General features: G+C 54.3%; 1 protein-coding gene across 11 annotated transcripts in view; it reads left to right on the top strand.

Annotated features, from left to right (window-relative positions):
• Nucleotides 1-18,299, top strand: part of TNS1 (tensin 1) — a 158,641-nt gene that overhangs the window by 115,327 nt on the left and 25,015 nt on the right. For 3 of the 11 annotated variants that reach the window (XM_037029102.1, XM_037029099.1, XM_037029110.1), the window contains 7 exons: nt 5,797-5,880; nt 10,811-11,007; nt 12,215-12,290; nt 15,720-15,812; nt 16,397-16,420; nt 16,890-16,928; nt 18,058-18,216. In XM_037029102.1, the coding sequence (XP_036884997.1) occupies nt 5,797-5,880; nt 10,811-11,007; nt 12,215-12,290; nt 15,720-15,812; nt 16,397-16,420; nt 16,890-16,928; nt 18,058-18,216 (672 nt within the window). The remainder of the gene's footprint in view (nt 1-5,796; nt 5,881-10,810; nt 11,008-12,214; nt 12,291-15,719; nt 15,813-16,396; nt 16,421-16,889; nt 16,929-18,057; nt 18,217-18,299) is intronic. The other 8 variants (XM_037029103.1, XM_037029100.1, XM_037029104.1 and 5 more) reach the window with 7 other exon arrangements.

Genomic DNA, 18,299 nt, shown 5'->3' with positions numbered 1-18,299 from the left:
GAAAAGCTTCCTGGAGGTGGTGACTTTGAGACTGGAGTGCATACCTTCTAAGTCTAGAGGAGTTGCTCTCTGTGGCTGCCTGCGGTGCTCGCTGTACTCAGGCTTCAGTTTCTTGAGGAAGGCATGGAGGGGGCTGGAGGGAGGTCTCAATGGACTCAAATTCCTTCTTGGGCCCTCCCAGAGGCATAACAAAGCCCGAGAGAGCCCCAAGGATTCAACTCTGGTGGGTCCTTTTGGGATATTTCTTTGTTTCGGGGAGGCCAAGGTCCCCCTTCTTTTCCAGTTGTCCCTGCTTTAGGATCAGCTTTGTATGAGAAGCCAGCGCTGAAAAACAAAGCTCCGTTTCCTATCAAAACATGAATGGGCTTATCTTTTTGGGGAGAGGAGGGAGAGTGGAGCAACTGGAGGAGCTTACTGGGAAGATAAAGGCAAGAAGTGGCAGACTGTCCAGGGCTACGTTGGGGAAGACAGGAAGTGTTCCCTTCCTTCCCATGGGCCCAAGCCTATGACCATTTCATGGGGGCAGCCAGACTGGGTGGGAAAGCCTGTGGGTTGATTTTACTGCAGAGGTGAAGTCCAGTCAGGGGTGAACAATGACTGGGGCTGGGGACTGGGGCCTGTCCCCACTTCCTCAGCTGTCAGGGTGGTGGAAGCTCAGGGAAGAGAAGAGGAGTCTGGGATGCTGACACTGCCCTGCACCCCTTTTTCCTAAATTTAGAGGAAGCTGAGTCACCATGCCAACTGCAGGGAGGGAGGGAGACACCCTTGCTGGGGATGGCTGGTGGGTTTGGGGAAGTGCTGGGGCAGGCAGCTGGCTGTTGGGCTGGGCCCAGGGCTGGGTGTGGGGTGCATGGGCACCCTACTTCTGTACTTCAGGGCAGAGCACAGTCCCCAGCTCAAGTATCCATCCTTGAAATTTGCCATCTTGGAAGTATTTACACCACTGAAACTGCCAATCAGGGCTTCCCCCGGCCTGGAGAGCTGGTCTAGCTGTGCATCGTTGCTTTTGTCTGAGAGCCAAAACACAGGATACGTGCCTACCTCTGTAACCCAGCAGTGAGAGAAAGGCTGCGTGGGGTGGTCCAGATGGAGCTAATGTCTCTGCTTTCTCCCCTGTCTGGGCCCCTGGGATAAGGATTCCCCAGTGTCTTTGTCAGCAGACATGCTTTTCCTCCTGGTTGTGTTGAAGGAAGGGGAATGGAGCCCTCTCAAGATTTTGCAGTTGGGGTGGTGGCCTGAGGAATAGAGACACTCTAGCCTAACGAGGGACAGGATCCAGAGAGCTTTTCTCTGGGGGAGTGGGATGAACTTCCTCCCCTTACCGGCCCCTTCCAGCTTTCCTGGAGCTGGCTCAGGAGAAAGGCATACCTGAATGGTTTGGGAAGGATACCTATCTTGTAGTGTTTCTCCCCTCAGCCTTTTTTGCTCCTACTAGCCTCTGAGGTCTTGACTATCAACCTCTAAATCCCATAGGCTGCCAAGAAGTCACAGGAAGGGGGTGATATTGTTGGCACATCTCTGCCCCCCTTTCCTTCACCAACTGTGAGTGACTCGTTTGGAAGAAGGGGTGAGATGCATAGAGGGAACAGTTATATTTGGCTTCCAAGCCTGTAAGGGGCCTCTTTGGTCCATGCCCTGTTGTGAACAGTATTTCTTATGTCAGCAGAGCCTGTTTGCACAACTTTCTTAGTAGCCCTTTATGATGTCTGCTGTGCCTGTATAGATAAAGGCACATGGGCAGGATCAATGTCACAATAGTCTAGGAGCCAGGGATAATAAACTGCTAGCACCACTCCTTTCTGCTCATTCTATTTCTACAAGAAGCTGGAACACAAGCTTTAACATGAATAACCCAGGAAGTTCAGATCCAAGAGAGAACCTCTTCATGGCCATGAACTTGATCTGGTTTCTCCTGGCTTTTCTCCCTTTGGTCTTCATTTTCCTACTTGGCTGTTCTCCATGATTACCCAGTATTAAGTCCTGGGTTCATTCCACTTTGATACAACAACTCTACATTTTATTTCAGCTTAGATCTCAGAGAATTTAGAGGTAGTTTTCTTAACTTAATAAAGTGTAGGTACCAGAAGCCTGTTCACACATTATATTTTCTTGTGAAACATTAGAAACATTACTGTTACAGCCAGGGACAAAATAAGAACACCCACTATCACCACTATCATTCAGCATTGTATTGGATGTCCTAGCCAGTGCAATAAGACAAGAAAAGGAAATAAGAGTCAGAGTTGGTGAGTCCAATCATGTTATCTTATGATCCCGATTCTGTGACTGGTCTGATCTCAAATGTCTGTAGAGGTGGAGATTTCAGTGCATGTTGGAAATAAGATGTGGATCTTATCCTTAAGGAGTCAAGAGTTTGGTAAGGGAAAAAAAGAACTGGGACTTTAAAACAAAGTCATTTAAATGAAGTATTAAAGTCTCCCTTTAATAAGGGAGGCATGGAGAAAGTTCTGTGGGAATGAGGAAAAAGGAGATAACACTATCAGTGAGAGAGATTGTAAAGGCTCTGTAAGTTTTAAACAGAGCTTTGGACAATGGGTAGGCTTTTGAAAGTGAATAGGGTCATTGGAGAGAGAGGGTTTGTAGTGAAGGCAGAAGAGCATGGGAAATGTTTGAAGAACAGTAGATTGAGCGCATTTAGGCTGTGTGGGAGAGTCAAGAATGGTAGCTTAGGCCCTGCCTCTGGTTGGTCTTAAGTACTGGACTAAGGAGCTTGAATCTTACCTAATGGCAATGTAGGAAGCCATATTTTAGTCAGGAGACTATGCCATGATCAGAGGTGTAGTTTAGGAAGATGTACCTGGCAGGTCTGGGCAGGAAGGATGCAAAATGGGAGAGATTTGGGAGCTTATTAGATAGCTTTGGTATGGGGACTGGATTAGGATACTGACCATGGAAATAAATGAAAAAGATGAGATGGTGCCTAAGGAGGCTGTGCAAATTGTGGAAGCTTACAAACTGGGTGGAGTGGGCAAGGGAAAGGGCGACATCAAAGGTGACTCTGAGGTGCCATGAACAGAAGATATACAATAATGGTTCTATTAATATGCCAGGGGTTAGGAGGAAGAGCAAGTTTGGTGTAAGATGAAGACCTCAGGGTTAGAGATGCTGAGTTTAAGGTGATGGTGGAGCCTCCAGGTAGAGCTATAAGGAAGGCAGTTGAATATCCAGAATCTGAGTTTGCAAGAGTAGAAAAAGCTATGGATTTTGGAGTCATTCTTACAGTGGTGAAGGTTAAAGCTGTGGGTATGGATGTCTCTATGTCAGAGGGCATGGAAAGAAAGGAACGTTGAGTAAAATGACCATGAGGGAATGGAGGCCATACAGGGACCCAGACGGGATGGTCAGGGTGGTGAGAGGAGACAGGGACTGTGGGTCATCACGGAGGTCAGCACAGTAAAGGGTTTCCAGGAGGAAGAGTGAGGGGTCAGCCGTGTCCCTGTGGAGAGGTCATGAGGAGGAAGGTTGAGAACAATGCATTGGGCTTGCCAGTCAGGTGGCCCCAGTGATCTTCAAAGGCATATTTTCAGGAGAGTGCAGGCGATGGAAGCCAGACTGAGGGATTGAGGAGTGAGTGCAGAGGGAGTGTGGACAGCCTGTCAACTACTCTTTTGAGTGGTTTTGTGATAAAAGGAGAGAAGGTGGTAGCTAAAGAGGCCAGCAGGGTATTGAGAGCTTTCTTTCTGTCAATATAGGAACCATAACAATGTTTGTAGAGAAGAGAGAGGAGTTGAATAGGGAGGGTAGAGGGAGAAGAAAAAGGTTTAAGAGAGAGAAAGAAATTGATAGAATAAGGTCTCTAAGAAAGTAAGACAGGGCAGGCTTAGGAGCCCAGGTGGAGAATTTAGGTTCTACCAGGAGGTAAGCTACCTCTTCCTGAAATAATAAAGGATAGATACAGATATAGGGAGGTACTGGTGCTCAGCTTTGGGAGCTTGAACTGAGAACCCTATTTTTACATTTCATCATGGAAATAGGAGATGAGATCAGGCCCATTTGATCATTAATTCAACACGAGCCCCTAGACTGTGCTATGTGCTAATCTAGGCTCTGACAAAATGGTGATAAAACAAAGAAAGTAAAAATCTTTGCCTTCGTGGTTTAGGTGGGCAATAAACAAATAAGCAAATATATATATGATATGTCAGATGGGTGATAAATGCCATAGAACTAAAGCAGTGAAGTGCCAGTGGTAGGGAGAGGATGGGTGAGTGGTTGCACTTTACATAGGATGGTCAGGGGTAGCTTCTCAGAGCAGTGAGGGAATGTACCAGGTGGGAACAGCAAGTGCAAAAGCCCTGAGGCAGGAGTATGCCTATACGGGGGGTGTAGTAAGACACGAAGCCAGAGAGGTGATGGGAATCGGGGCCAGCTTACATGGGCCTGGTGGGTGATCGTAAAAACTCTGGCTTTGACTCAGTGTGGTATGAGAAGCCTTAAGAAGGACTTGGGCCAAAGACTTCTCTGACTTTTTCTGAAGGTATCAGTATGGCCTGGAAGGAAGAAGAAAGACCAGTTAGGAGGCTGTTGATATTGATCAAGACATTATCTATGGTGATGGGGAGAAGTGCTCAGCCTGTAGATGTATTTTGGAGGTGGAACCATGAAGATGTATAGACATACCAGAAATGGGATATGACAGAAAGAAAAGTCAAGGTCTTTGACCCTGGGTACCTAAAGGATGGAGTTGCTCTGTGTCGGGATGGGTACAAATGTAGGAAGAGCTGGCTTAGAGGGGATATCAGAAGTGTGGTTTTGGCCATGTTAGATTTGAGATGCCCGTGAAACATTCCCACTGGTGGGACAGAGGAGTCAGGAGTCCCAGGGGGAGAGTACAGAGCTTAGGAATGTGAGAGGAGTCAGTGTGTGGCTGTCACATGAGCGCAGGCAGAGGAGAGGCCCCAGGTGTGTGTCCCTGAGCCTCACACATTCCACAGTAAGAGACGTGGGAGGAGCCAGTAGAGGCACTGGTGTGGGCCAGCTTGTGCAGCCTGGAGGGAAGCTGAAGGGCGTTGTTCCCTGGAAGCCAGGGCGGGGCGATGTTGGTCACTGGGAGGCCCTGTGTGGGAAGGTGGCTTGGAAGTCAGCTAGCGTGAGTAATGGATGCCATAGTAGGCCCTCGGGTACATCCAGGCAGGCTCATTTTAAGGTCTTTTCGGTGGTGCCCAGCAGCTCTGGGCAGCAGCAGAATGTTGTGAGTGGCTGGCTGCTGCAGAAGAGGTTTCCATGGTCGGTGGGAAGGAAGAACAAGGGCTGAGGGAGGTTGGGACCTCCCTCGCTAAGGAGCAGGACCCTTGGGCTCAGACTGGCAGGGTCACAGCTGAAGCCAGGAAGAGGCAGGTGACCATGACAGGAGAAGAGGACCCGGGATGGGGCCGTGCTGACTGCCAGGGGCAGGGGACCTGTTGGGCAACAGGACTGAAGTCTCTTAGTCCCGCACTGGGGTGAGAAATCAGAGGGACACAGTGTCCTGCTGGACAGGAGGAGGTCTGCCTGCCCTTCGGAGGAGAAAGAACCTGGATCCTGCCCCTCTTCTGTCTGATGCCCTCCCTCCAGTGTGTGGCCAGACCCCAGACTTGGAATACCAACTAATCCTGATTTTCTCTTTGTTTTTGTTTTGTTTCGTCTTGTTTAATGGCTCGTCCCTTGCGTTTTTCGTGTGTCCCATGTCCATCTGTTCCTTGTGCCATGGGTGTGGTGCCTTCCTTGCCTGGTGTCATCCCTTCTCTTCCTGCTTGCCTCCCCTCCCTGCCGGCTCCCCCTGGGTGGTGTGGGCAGCGTACAACGCCAGACTGCAGGGCATTGGGCAGAGCAGCCATTGGCACCCTCCTCTCCACCGGCTCCGATCTTCCTCCCACTCTGGTTGGTTCCTCTCCTCCCCTTCCCCCTTCAGAACTCCTTGGCCCTCATCTTAGCTTTCAGTTTCTCTCTTCCCCTCCTCCTTCATGTGCTCCTTTTTCTAAACTTTTGTCCACTTTCCCCTCTCCTTATTTTTCTATTTTCTCCTCACTTTTTTCTCTTCCTTCTCCTTCCCATCTCTTTCATATTCTCTGTTGCCCCTCTTTCCTTCTCTCACCACCTCCCCCCTCTCTCCTTGCCCACTCCTCCCTCCTCCCTCCTTCTGCATGAACGAGTGCTCCCACTTCTGCATGGACACAGACCTGATGCTTCTGGCCTTGGCCTTGGCCTTGCCTGCTGGGAACAGGGTCTGGGGTAACTAGACTAACTTTTAGGTTCCCCATGGGCACACAGGCCTTTGCAGGACTCAGGAAAGCCCAGCTCTCCGGCCACCCTGGCTGCACCACCCGGGATGCCGGGCCAGGGCCTCAGCAGGCGCCAGGCTGTGCTTTGCATGGGCCACTGGGCACAAGACAAAGAATGGTGCCCCGGCTCCTGCCGCTCTGTCTACTCCTGAGTACAGTACTCTTTGGGGACAGAGCACCCCCTGTGAACTCATTCTGAATCTCTGATCCCGGGACCCATGGCCAAGAGTCAGAAGCCCCGAGTATGGTCCTGGGTGTGACTGTGACCACCTCTGTGACTCTGGCCAAGACTCTCCATTACTCAGAGCTCAATTTCCCAATATGAAAAATGGAGGGATCGTACCCCTGCCATATGTTTTGCATGGTGGCTTGATGTGCCCCAACGTGGTGGACCCTTCATCAAGGATCATTTCGCTTTATTTGAGGGGGATGTAGTTCACTATGTACACCCTGGTCTCTTGGACAAATGGGCCTATAGGTTTTTTAGACCTAGGGACTGAGCCTCCTTACCCTTTCCCTGCTTCCTGGGGCCTGGAAGCCCAGGTCAGGGAGAAGATGGTGCTCAGGCTTGCCCCATGCCATGGCCTTGGTCAGTTCTGGGGAAAGGCTTACCGGGGGTGGTGGGAGCAGTTGACTCCCAGTGGCAATATCCGGTATTTCCTGGACCCTCCTTCTCCCAGTCCATGGATAATGGGGAGATGGCTCTAGCACACTGCCCCTGTCTGCCTCCTCTCCTCTCCCTCCCCTCTTTCTCGGCCCAGTGGTGGGGAGTGCAGTGTTCAAATGAACCTGGGGTTTGGAGCAGTTCTGGGGTGGTGGGCCTATCCTGAGGGGAGCTGGCATGGCTTGCCCTGGGGCTGCTAGTGTGATCGCCGTGTGGCTTTCTGGTGCCCTGGCCCAGCAGGTGGCCTCCCGGACCGCCCCACTTCCGGAGCCCCCGGCATGCTGTTGGACACCTGCCCCGCCACCTGGAGCTGAGGAACCCGGTCTTCTGAAAATCGGAAGGCTGGAAGGAAGAGCTGGGTCTGTGGGGGTGGACGTGGCCAGGCTTGGGTTGTAGGGGAGACCTGTGATGAAGCCTGACACTGGTATTATTCCATGGGACCCAGGGGTGTTTGGGGCCGTGAGTGTGTGTATTGACTTCAGCCCCCAGAATTGCATTGTGTGTAAGTGTGTGGGCAAATATGTGTGAGTTTGTTAGAGGAAGTGGATTTAGTGCTTCAGGTCCAGCTTTAGGAGGGAGCCTGGGAGCCAGCCGCTTCCCCAAGCACAGCGCTACTGGGGAGCAGAATGAGGACCCCTGGCAGAGGGTGGTGTTCTGGCACCCTGCTCTTCAGGTCTGGTGGCTCATGGGGAGGCCCTGGGCTGAGGTGACCATCGTCCCACAGGCAGTGGGGATGCCCAGTGCCCACAGTGTCTGAGCACTGTGGGACGATGAGGACGATGGAGGGCTTCTGAGTGTAGCACATTATTGTCCTAAAGAACACTTCATTGCCCGTGCTCCTGCTGCTGGGGCTACTCACCAGCCTGGCTGGGAAGGCCTTCCAGGGCCCCACTGCCGCCTCCTTCCCGCTTTCTTTATGAGCTTCCTCTGGCTGTGCTGGGGAAGGGGCTGACCCCAGGGCGGGGTGCTGAGGGTGACGCTGACCTCCTGCTGTTCCCCATGGGTGAAGGCTATGTGCACATGCGTGTGCAAATGTATATGTGTGCAGTGCCTCTGAGCACACAGGGGGTGGAGCTCATAGGGGCAGTGGCGCTGAGAGAGAGAATGGGCCTAGAGGCTGAGACAGGCCTGGGGTCCAGGGTGGTGGTGGGGGGAGGACGGCAGTTGGGGGGGCAGGCCTATTTTTACTATTGGTCAGTCTCCAGGATGGAAGGGAGGGGGGTTCTCTCTCTGACACTGGCTGTCAGCCTGTGTCCAGAAGGCCCAGCTTGGCGGAGGAACAATGGGGCTCTCTTCTCTCCCCTCTGCCCTGCTTCGTCTCCCTTCCTGTAGGGAAGGACAAGAGAGAGGGGACATGGCTCTCCAGGCGCTGAGGGGCAGATCTGGGCCTGCCAAGGGGGACAACAGTGAGACACTGTGTTCAAAGAATGTGAGAGGCCCTGGCTGGTCCCGGGTGCCATGGGCACTCTGCGGGGGAGGGGCTGTCCCATGGGAGTGGAACGTGGGGTCTTCCGCCTTCTGCAGATGGAGGCGCCCCTGCAGCGCCCTAGCTCTTGGGAGGTCATTCTGGCACTCCCCTGCCCCTGGAGCGAGCACGCTCCCCTGTGCCGGTCTGGTGGCCACGGGGAGGAGACTCGGACAGGTGAGATGGCTCTCAGATGTCCTCCACAGTTGGGATGCCCCTCTAGCAGTCTGGCGCTGCCTCCAGGCGTGGTGGCACTAGATGTGGAGGGTGTTCTGGGCACACCGGCGAGAATGTTCTTTGTCCCTCTGTGAGATTTGGCCTCAAGTTGAAACAGACCCCCTTTCAAGGGTAGACATCAGATCCCACGCAGGGAGGCTGGCCACCCCTCACCAAGGCACAGGCATCTGCCAGGAAGAGGCTGCGGGGCTGGGCCAGCGGAACTGAAAACCAGCCCTAATGCATTTCTGTTAACCTTGGGGATGAACTTAGTTCCAAACCCCAAGAGCCTTTCCTGAACGGGCCTCCTTTGTCACAATTATTATTAGAAAATCAATGGCTATGTCTGTTTCTCTCTAATGTTTCTGCCAGGAATGAAACCAGCGATAGTTCTGGACCAAGCTGCCCAGGAGGGCTCAGGGGCAGGGGGTGTGGTGGGGGAGGGAGAACTGTGGCCCAGGGCAGGGGCACCCGCAGGCGGCTTCTCTGAGGGTTGGGGCCTGGGGTGGTTGTCGGGTCCCTGTGCTCTGCTCGGAACTTTCAGAGACGGGCCCCTTCTTTCATCTGTCCCCTGGTTAGAACAATGCGACCCCCATTTTCTGTTCTGAAAGTCAGGGTACTTCAAAGTGAGGGGCTTATTTGCTTTAAGTAAAACCGTTTGTGAGTCTGGTTTACAGTCCCCATTTGGGCCCTTTTCCCCCCCGCTGCGATGGCAGGCGGGCTGCCTCCTAACAATACAGAGCTCCAGGTGGAGACTCTGAACACTGACTGCCAGGCACCTCCTGCATTTGTCAGTGCTCGACTGGCTGCTCTCCCTCCAGACCGGGCCTCTGACTGTGGGGCAGTAGGAGTACGCGTCCCGGGGTGCCCCTGTGTGTGCCATCTCTGGACTTGGCAGCCGGGAGCCTACTCGTCATGACAAGTAGGAAGGCTTCCCAGCATGTGCTTCTCATGGCAACCCTAGCGGCTGCGCCAGACGGGAGCTGGGAGGCCGCCTGTGGTGTGCAGACCCCACTGCGGTCCGTCTGAATGAGGGCGATTTCTGCTTGGCGCATTCCTAGGGGCCAGCAGTGTGTGCGTGTGCATGTATGCATGTATGTGTATATGTGTGTACGTGCGTGCCATGGGGCAGTGTTCCCAAGTGTGCTGGCGTGCAGCTGGTGTGACCAGGGTCTCAGTCCCACATGACCTGTGGTAAGTCCCAGCACGTCCCCTCACCCAATCTGCTCTTGGGCAGTGGTGAAGTCAGGGCTGAGAACCCCCTGGTGGGAGATAATCAGGACCAGGAGCCTGCCCTCAGGCTAGTCCTGTGGCCTCTGGGCCCGCAGGGAGGGAGGAGGGTGGGTAAGTTTTCTAGGATTCTGGAGCCAGCTCAGTGAGGCAATGGTTCCGCGCCTCAGCCCAACTGTGGGAAGAGGGGGTGGGCAGGAAGGAGGGTGGGGTTAACAACATCCCCAGGCCTGTGGAATGGAAGGAAGTACAGAAAAGCAGATGGAACACATGATTCCAGCACTTTGCCTGCTGTTCTGCTGGGAGGGGCAGGGTGTGAACCTGGACCATCTCTGGGGCAAGGTAGGGGTGGGTAGCTAAGGGCTGGCATGAGGGAAGTTACTAAGAGGTTTCAGAGGTGCACTGGGTAAAGTTGGGGAACCCCAGAGAAGGTCAGCAATATTCCAGGGGCCAGTTGGGTCTGGGGACTTTATAACAAGACTTAGTCATTCCTTTGTTCCTTCTTGGGAGCACCATTTGCAAGATGATGCATTATTTTCTCTTTCCAAAAGTTCTTCCCCATGGGCCTGATGTTGCTTGTTGGTTGATCAGTCGCCTTGGAGACTGTCTCTCCTCCCTCCACCTTCCCTCATTTGCCTGGAAGCTCTGGCCCTCTGCCTCCAGGCCTTGGAAGGAGTTGACATCTGTTTCTTGTATCAGTCCTTTGTGCTCTGGGCCCCAACCCTGTGTGCAGTAGATTCCTGGTGAAGGCCAGCCCAGCCTAAGCAGAGCCCCCACCCTACAGAGAAACCCAGGGTGTGGGCAGAGGGAGGCAGGGGGCGGTGTAGAGGGAAGACAGGCCCAGCTCCATCATGGCCCTTGAGCTTGCGCTATCCTTTCTGGGGGAATTAGGCCTGATGGATCCTTGACCATACAACATGCTCACGGCCCCCTCTGCCCTGCCGTTCCTCCCAGGGGTACAGGCTCGGGAGAAGCAGCCTGCAGAGCCCCCAGCCCCTCTCCGGAGGCGGGCGGCCAGCGATGGGCAGTACGAAAACCAGTCTCCAGAGCCCTCATCCCCCCGGAGCCCCGGGGTTCGCTCGCCTGTCCAGTGCGTGTCCCCAGAGCTGGCTCTCACCATCGCTCTCAATCCTGGAGGGCGGCCCAAAGAGGTGAGTCCCCAGGCCACATTCTGGGGCCACAGAAGGTAGCAGAGCCCACCTGAGTGCCCCAGGAACATGATGGTCAGCTGGCTGGCACTGACCAGTCCATTTTTTTTTTTAAGCCCAGTAACTTTTCTTCTCTGCATCTCACCTAGGGCTTTGGCATGTGGGATCTGGAGCTCATTTCCTCCCCTAAATTGCTTTTATGTCCTCACATCTTCCATTAACACTGGGACTGAGCTCCTTTCTTGACACCTAAAGAGTGCCCCTGAGCAGGGTGGTAAGAACCCTGAGTATGACACAGGGGACCGTGGCCTATAAACTTCACACCAGATGTGTAGTCTGACCCAGTGGTTTGGTTTGGTTTTTTAAGATTTTATTTCTTTTCTAGATAAGGGAAAGGAGGGAGAAAGAGTAGGGTGGGAGAGAAACATCCACATGTGGTTGCCTCTTACATGCCCCCTACTGGGGACCTGGCCCGCAACCCAGGCCTGTGCCCTGACTGGGTACTTAACCGGCGATGCTTTGGTTCACAGGACAGTGCTCAGCCCACTGAGCCACACCACCCAGGGCTGACAGAGTGTTTTTGAGCCCTTTCTAGGTACAAGATTTTCTCCCAAGATCTGATTTCTGTGCCATAATGTTTGCATTTCTGAGACATCGCAGTGGTTTTTGAGGCAGTAGGTCTTAAATTTCAGCGTGTCTACAATCATTGAGGGTCTGTGAAAATGGGGTTACCAAATCTGCGTCCAGAGATTCCAGCACTTAAGCCTTGGGGTGGGCCCCAGGATCTGCATTCCAAACGTGCACTCTGGAACCTTCTGATGGGAGCAGACCATGCCCGATGAAATCCAGGTGGAATCGTTGTGGACAGGAATGATTTTAGACACCTTTTCCCTTCTGCTTTCTGCTAGGCCCCGAGTCCCCTGGCCCAGGACCCTTCTCTTTGGCCTTGTTCTGAAATATTTCCAAGGCAGGTGCTCCTGAATTCCACCTGTGCCTTGCAAATGGTTTAGCCAAACAGCCGCTTTCCATTCTCTTGGCTACCAGGAGTTGTTGGGGCCAAGAATGGGCAGTGCCTGCCTTTGACCTGCGTGTTCGCCTGGGCATGGGTGGGTGGGTGGTCAGGTTGGTGAGGGGCTTTGTGGGCTGGTTAGTGGAAAACGCCTTCTTCTCGAGGGTGTGATCACCAGTGAGCCCCCCTTTCCTTTCGCAGCCCCACCTGCATAGCTACAAGGAGGCCTTTGAAGAGATAGAAGGGACCTCTCCAACTAGCCCACCGCCCAGTGCGGGTAAGAGCCCCCTCTAAGCCTGTCTCCCTTGGGTCCCCTTGGGTCCCTATCTCAACTCTTGCCTGTGTAAGCACCCGGGCCTGGGGGTGGGGGTTGCTGGCCAAGTTGGGCAGAGCCACAGTCTGTCCCTATCATCCTGCGGCTCATTCCACTTCACTTTCCATCCTGCATTTCTCTTCCGTTGTCTACGCCAAATCTAAGGATGCAGCAACGCAGTCTGAGGACCCCACTGAGTGACCCAGGGCCCCTGGGCTCTCATGCTGTGGAGTTTTCCTGGTGGTTGAGAGTCTTTGCATCCTGTGTACAAAACCTTCCATCCTAAAGTGACTCTTTGTGACTTGCTTGTGTCACTCTTTGACCTTCTTGCTTCTAATGCCCATTTCTGAGTGCATCCAGACACCTCCATTAGTTTCTATCAAGGAAGGAAAGGCCCAGCATACTCGGGCTGGCTGAGTCCCTGTGCCACCCATCCCTGGCCTGCAGGCAGGAACATTCAGTCTATATACCCGTGCTACACTCGCTGAAGAGGCAACTCCTCCAAAGGCACAGGTATTTCCCCTCAGAGGGAAGACTCAGATGAGCACAGGAGTGGGACAGGGTTCCTTCTTACGGTAGAAGAGACATGCAGAGGAGCTTGGAGAAGCCCTTTGTGGGGAAGCAGTGAAGGACCGATAGCAGGCTGTGAAGGACTCAGGGTCTCCATGAGAGGCCTGGGTTGGCAGAGGAGGGAGAGACTGGGGTTGCTCTGGCACTGGGTTGGCTGGGCCGGGCCCCAGCTATGCATGCATCTGCCCTGGTGAGAGGGGAGGAGTGTGAGGGGGACGGCTGGAGCTGCTTGTGCGCTCTCCTGGTGGCTGGCTGCTCTGAGGAAGGAAGAATGTGGTGCTGGACCCAGCCTTTGCACCAGCAGAACTCATGTTGGCTGCCATGTTGGGCACGCGAGAGGCCGACATTGTGACCGGAGGCCATGGCTGCCCCTGGAGCCGTTCTGTCCGATGGAAATGTAACACAAGCCATGTGTGTTATTAAACATTTTAATAGCCACATTTAAAAAAGTAACAGGAAACTGGAGAAATTAAATTTAACGATCTTTTTTTATTTAACCCAAAATATCCAAGCTATTATTTCAATAAGTAAATCCATATAAAAATATCAATGAGATATTTTTCAGTCTTTCAAAAAATGTGGAAAGAAACCAGTGAAACTAATTGTAATAATAAGTTTTATTTAACCGCAAAGATCTAAAATATTATCATTTCAACATGTAACCATGTATTAAGATATTTTGCATTCTTGTTTCATATCAAGTCTTTGAAATCTCTGTGTGTCTGTGTCACAGCTCTTGGTTCAGAATGGCCACATTGTGCCTTCTCCGTAGCCCTGAGTGGCTCGTGGCTGCCACAGGACCTGAGCCCTGAGTGGTTCGTGGCTGCCACACGGTACAAGCCCCAGGCAATCTGCTCAGGAGACAGCCCTGTGGCCTTTCATGACTCCATGGAATCTCTCCCTGGTCTTACCCTTCACCTTCACACCTACTCTGATTCCATGTTGGTCTAAACAGCCAAGACGTTGGCCATTTCCCTGTTTGGGACAGAGGCCATGTGGGCTGGACTTTGGCTTTTGCCTCTTATTCCTGTTCCCATTCTTCTCTTTCTCCCCTTGCTCAGCCCTCAGTGCCCTGGGGGTGGGAGGTGGGGAAAAAGTCAGAGGTTTCATCCATGCCCATGGCTGGGAGAGAGGGCAGAGGCGGAGAAATGTGAGGAATTCTCCCGGAAGCAAAAGCCTTGCCTGGCTTTAGGGCCACCCACTCGTCGGCCTCAGAGAAGGGATGGATCCTGGGCACTGGGGGCATGAGCGAGCAAGGAGCTGGGCATGTGTGAGGGGAACCCAGAAAAACCTCCCGCCTTGTGGCCATGCCATGGGCTGTGGCCTCTGAGGCTGGGCTCATTCTTCCATAAGTAATTACATTGAAATTCATTCATGTGAAACATGAATAAGTGCTTGATAAGTGTTCATTGCAAGACACCTCTGTGTGTGTGTGTAAAGGGAGAAGGAGGGACAGAGAGACATGCAGGCCCAGGCCTGCCCAGTGCCTGGACGTGTGTGTTTGTACGTAGCTGCCCCTCTGCTGTGTTTGTGTGTTGGGCCTCTGAGGACAGAGTGGGCTGGTGTGCAGGAGTGGGCTCCCCACCGGACCCCGTGAGTCTCTCTCTTCTCACAGACACCTACGTACACACCTGCGTACGCAATAAGTTACCTAGGTTACTTCCATTGAGAGGTTGTATTTTTCGTTAGTTTTCTGTACGTCTCACTGTCTTTTGGGGAAGGGAGCCGGGGCCAGGGAGGGACCCAGAGGGGCTGTGTCGGGGTTCTGGACAACTGAGGGCCACAGCTAGTCTGTGGGGGCTGCTGGTGTGGGGCAGGCAGCCCTGGGCTCTGGCAGAGGTGTGCGGCTGCGTGTCCTCAGCAGCCATGGCCCCTGCAGGCCCTGATGGCCGCGATAGGAGACACAGAGCTTGTGTTTTGTACCTCTCCTTGGAGCTCTGTGAGGGTATGTGGCAGCTGCCATTGAGAAATCTCGTGACTGGGTGTAACCATCTCCCCGTGGATCAGCTCAGAGTCCGGCCTCTTCCTTGGCTGGTGGGACAAAGCCTGACAGCCCTTTCTGACCTTGTGTGTTATGTGACACTTCTAACCTGGACAGGTGGCTTGGGAGGGACCTGGGGTTTGTTCAGGGAGTCGGTTCTCTTGCCCAGGGATCGTGGAGACTGGGTTTCTCCCTCAGCTAGAGCACGGAGGTTTGGGGGGTAAGAGAGCCCCAGGCCAGGAAATTCTCTCTTGCTGGGGTTTGCGAGGGGCGAGCCCTTTGGCTGTGGGCTGGCCTGGGCTCTCATGGTGATCCCTTCTCCATCTGTCCTTTCCAGGATGCGCCCTCTGGCTGCCCCGTTTTCTTTTGTTCTCCCCTCAGTCCATCTAAGTGCCTGCTTTAGAGAGACTCTATGTGTGCAGGGAGGGAGGAAGGGGGGAGAGGAGGAAGAGAGAGGGAATAATATATGGGAAAATCGAGATGGCCAGAAAGCCCCCTGCATGTGTGTCGCAAAGCACCACCATCCCTTTGTGTGCATGTGGGGCCTAAGGAAAGACAGGACTTTCTCATGGTTGAGGGGCCGGGCCAGCACGAGGACGCCACTTCCTGGCTCACCTCACCCTTTGAACTGTGCAGATGCCCGCCTGCGGGAAAGGGCGGTGGAGCGGCGGCAGCGCTCCTGGGCAGGGGCTGATTCCTCCGCTCCTTCTCCTTGGGCCCAGCCCTCCCCAGCAAGCCCTCACTTCCGGGTGCCCTCCCTCCTGCCCTCCTCCTCTCCCCGGCACCTACCCCTGCCCCCATGACCTGAGACTCACTGCCCACGTCTCTTCTTTCTGGCACAGTGCGCTCCCCTCCAGGTCTGGCCAAGACACCCCTCTCTGCTCTGGGCCTGAAACCCCACAACCCAGCGGATATCCTGTTGCACCCCACGGGGGGTAAGTGACTCTGGGTGGATGGAGGCAGCAGGGGAGGCCAGAGAGAGCAGTGGGGGTCGGAGGACCCCTGTGGTCCTGGGCGGGACCAGAGGTGGTGGGTTCTCCAGACCTTCCTAGAACAAGAGGGCAGCCTGAGTTAGTGCCCATGCTCAGGTCGGGGGTTGAGAGGATAGCTCACCTTGCAGCCTTCCTGCCTGCTGACCTGTGGGGTCAGTGCTGCTCCCAGCATCCTCTGACCTGGGGATTTGGAGGCCTGGCCTCGGTTTCCTTAGAGTGGGTCAGGTCTTGGCCAGAGCCGGGCTCCCCCGTGCCTCAGCGTTCAGATACTTGTGTGTGTGTGTACACATGCGCACACAGGTGCAGACAGGCCCCCCCCCCACTCGCTTCCTCACTTCCAGTTCACACCTCCCACTTCCTCGTCACGTTTCTAAGCTCCTCTCTTTCCTTTGGAGGAAGGAGGAAGTGGGGGGTCTTGGGCCCTTAGTGGCCAGTTCAAGCAGGCTAAGTCCAGAAACTTGTTCCCTAGACTCTGGTTTTAGGGCTAGGCTGGGGCTCTGGGGGCCAACTTGGCTTCTTTTCTTTAGTCACCAGAAGGCTGATCCTGCCAGGTAGGAACGCAATGGCATGCATGTGTGACCCACGAGGACACACGGCCGGACACAGCCTCCCACCCAGGAGGTGTCTGCATGGCCAGGGACACTGACTCACCGGGAGAAGGAGGAGGTGGTGGGCTTCTCTCACTGGGCCTGCTCACGCCTGTTTGAGACGCAGCCCGAGAAAGCCCTGGGGGCAGGGCCTGCTGCTCCTGAGAGCCAGGCCCTATTTACTTGAGCACCTGGCCCTGCTGCTCTGGAACCCAGGGTCCTGTCGGTGTGGACCTTACCCTCACCTTGGGGCACTTCTGTGAACAGTCGCCTCTGCCCTGGCCTCACCTCTGCTATCCCACCTCCCTTTCTCAGCAAATTCTCTCTCAAGAAATAATCTCTGTTAACTGACCTCTCTTTCCTTTTTGCTCTCCCTCTCCTTTTCGTCACCTGCCTCTCTGTGCTCCCCACCCCTCTTCTCATCTTCCCTCAGAGGAGGATGAGGGGAGGGAGGTGACAGAGCTGTCTGAAGGTAAGTGCTGGCCTGCTGTGTGGCGCTTCGGCTGTCCGGGCCTGGGACTGGCTTTTCACTCGGAGCTTGATCGGCTGTGGGGTGGCTCTCTTCGCTTCCTGGTCTCCCTCCCTTGGTGATGACCTGTCACCCTAGAAACTGCCTGAGTCCTGACTGAGGAGCTCACAGCTCGAATTCAGGCACAGCCAGTGTCCAGGTGGCAGTGTGGTGCCACCTTGCTGACAAAACACCCCTCCGGTCCCTGCCACCCTGGCGGCATCCCTGCCAGCCTACCTGGGGTGCAGCCAGCCCCTCCAGAGGCGAGGGGACCCACCCAGAGGGCAAGGGCCCGTCATTCCATTTCCTGGGCGCACTCCAGGTGGGGAGCTCAGGGTTTTCAACTTTGGCCCTGCTGACGCTGACGCCTGGACCACGTGGGTGTAGGGGCTGCCCTGTGCCTGGCAGGGTGTGTGGAGGCGTCTCTGGCCTCCGCCTGCTACGTGCCAGTAGCACCACTTACTCGTGACAATGAAACGGTCTCCAGCATTGCAGACGTCCCCTGGAGGATAGTCAGCTCTGTCGGAACCAGTGTCCTAGAGCCACGAGGTGACCTCTTATCAACACAGATGGTAGAAGGCCTGTTTTTCTGGAACTGCAGTGTCTTTGGGGCTCTCAGAAAAGCTGTGGACCCACCCCTATGCACCTGGGCATCGTGCACGTAATTTTGACAAGTTTCGAGGAGTTAGCGTGTCTGCGTCTCAGGTTAACCCCTAATTTAGATGAACTCTACATTGTACACAGGAAAGCAGAAAGAAGACGAAATCTGGTTGAAAGCCTTTAACTTATTAGGAACAGGGTTCAAATGACGTCTCAGCAGCCGATGAAGTGAAGGGGGAACTAACCTGGATGGCCTGTGTGGTTTTGTGGCATCTGCTGTGAGGGTGCAGGCCATCTCCACCAGGGCTTAGAGGAGGTGGGCATCGAAGCACCTTCCGGCTCTGCCATGCTCACCCTACATGTTAACCCATGTTCTGATTTCCCACCTGGACCCTAGGTCCCTTGGCCTGGTTTCCTATAGACTCCAGCTGGTTTTCTTAAGTTTGCTTCTGCTTTCCTTTGCACTTACCATTTTGATATTCTACCCCCAAAGCGGGCATGGGCTGTGCCACTCCGAATCTGCCACCCCCCAGGCAAGGTGGCTGGAGCTTCCATAAAGCTTTGCCCGCTTCCAGCCGGAGTTCAGGCGATCACAGCAGGCTGCCTGGGGGTTGCAGAACGAGGCATCCCCAGCAACCGATCCCAGAACAGGGTGAGTGGCTGCTTGCTCCTGGCTGCTGCCTCCTGACAGGGCAGGGACGCTGGGACGGGAGTCTGGAATAAGCTGGGGCCCGG

The sequence above is a fragment of the Sturnira hondurensis genome, unplaced genomic scaffold, assembly GCF_014824575.4.
Source record: "Sturnira hondurensis isolate 20B ecotype Veracruz unplaced genomic scaffold, ASM1482457v3 Scaffold0020237, whole genome shotgun sequence".
In the NCBI taxonomy this organism is placed as follows: Eukaryota; Metazoa; Chordata; class Mammalia; order Chiroptera; family Phyllostomidae; genus Sturnira; species Sturnira hondurensis.
The sequence above is the reverse complement of the archived record's forward strand: the minus strand, read 5'-3'. Positions and strand labels throughout refer to the sequence as shown.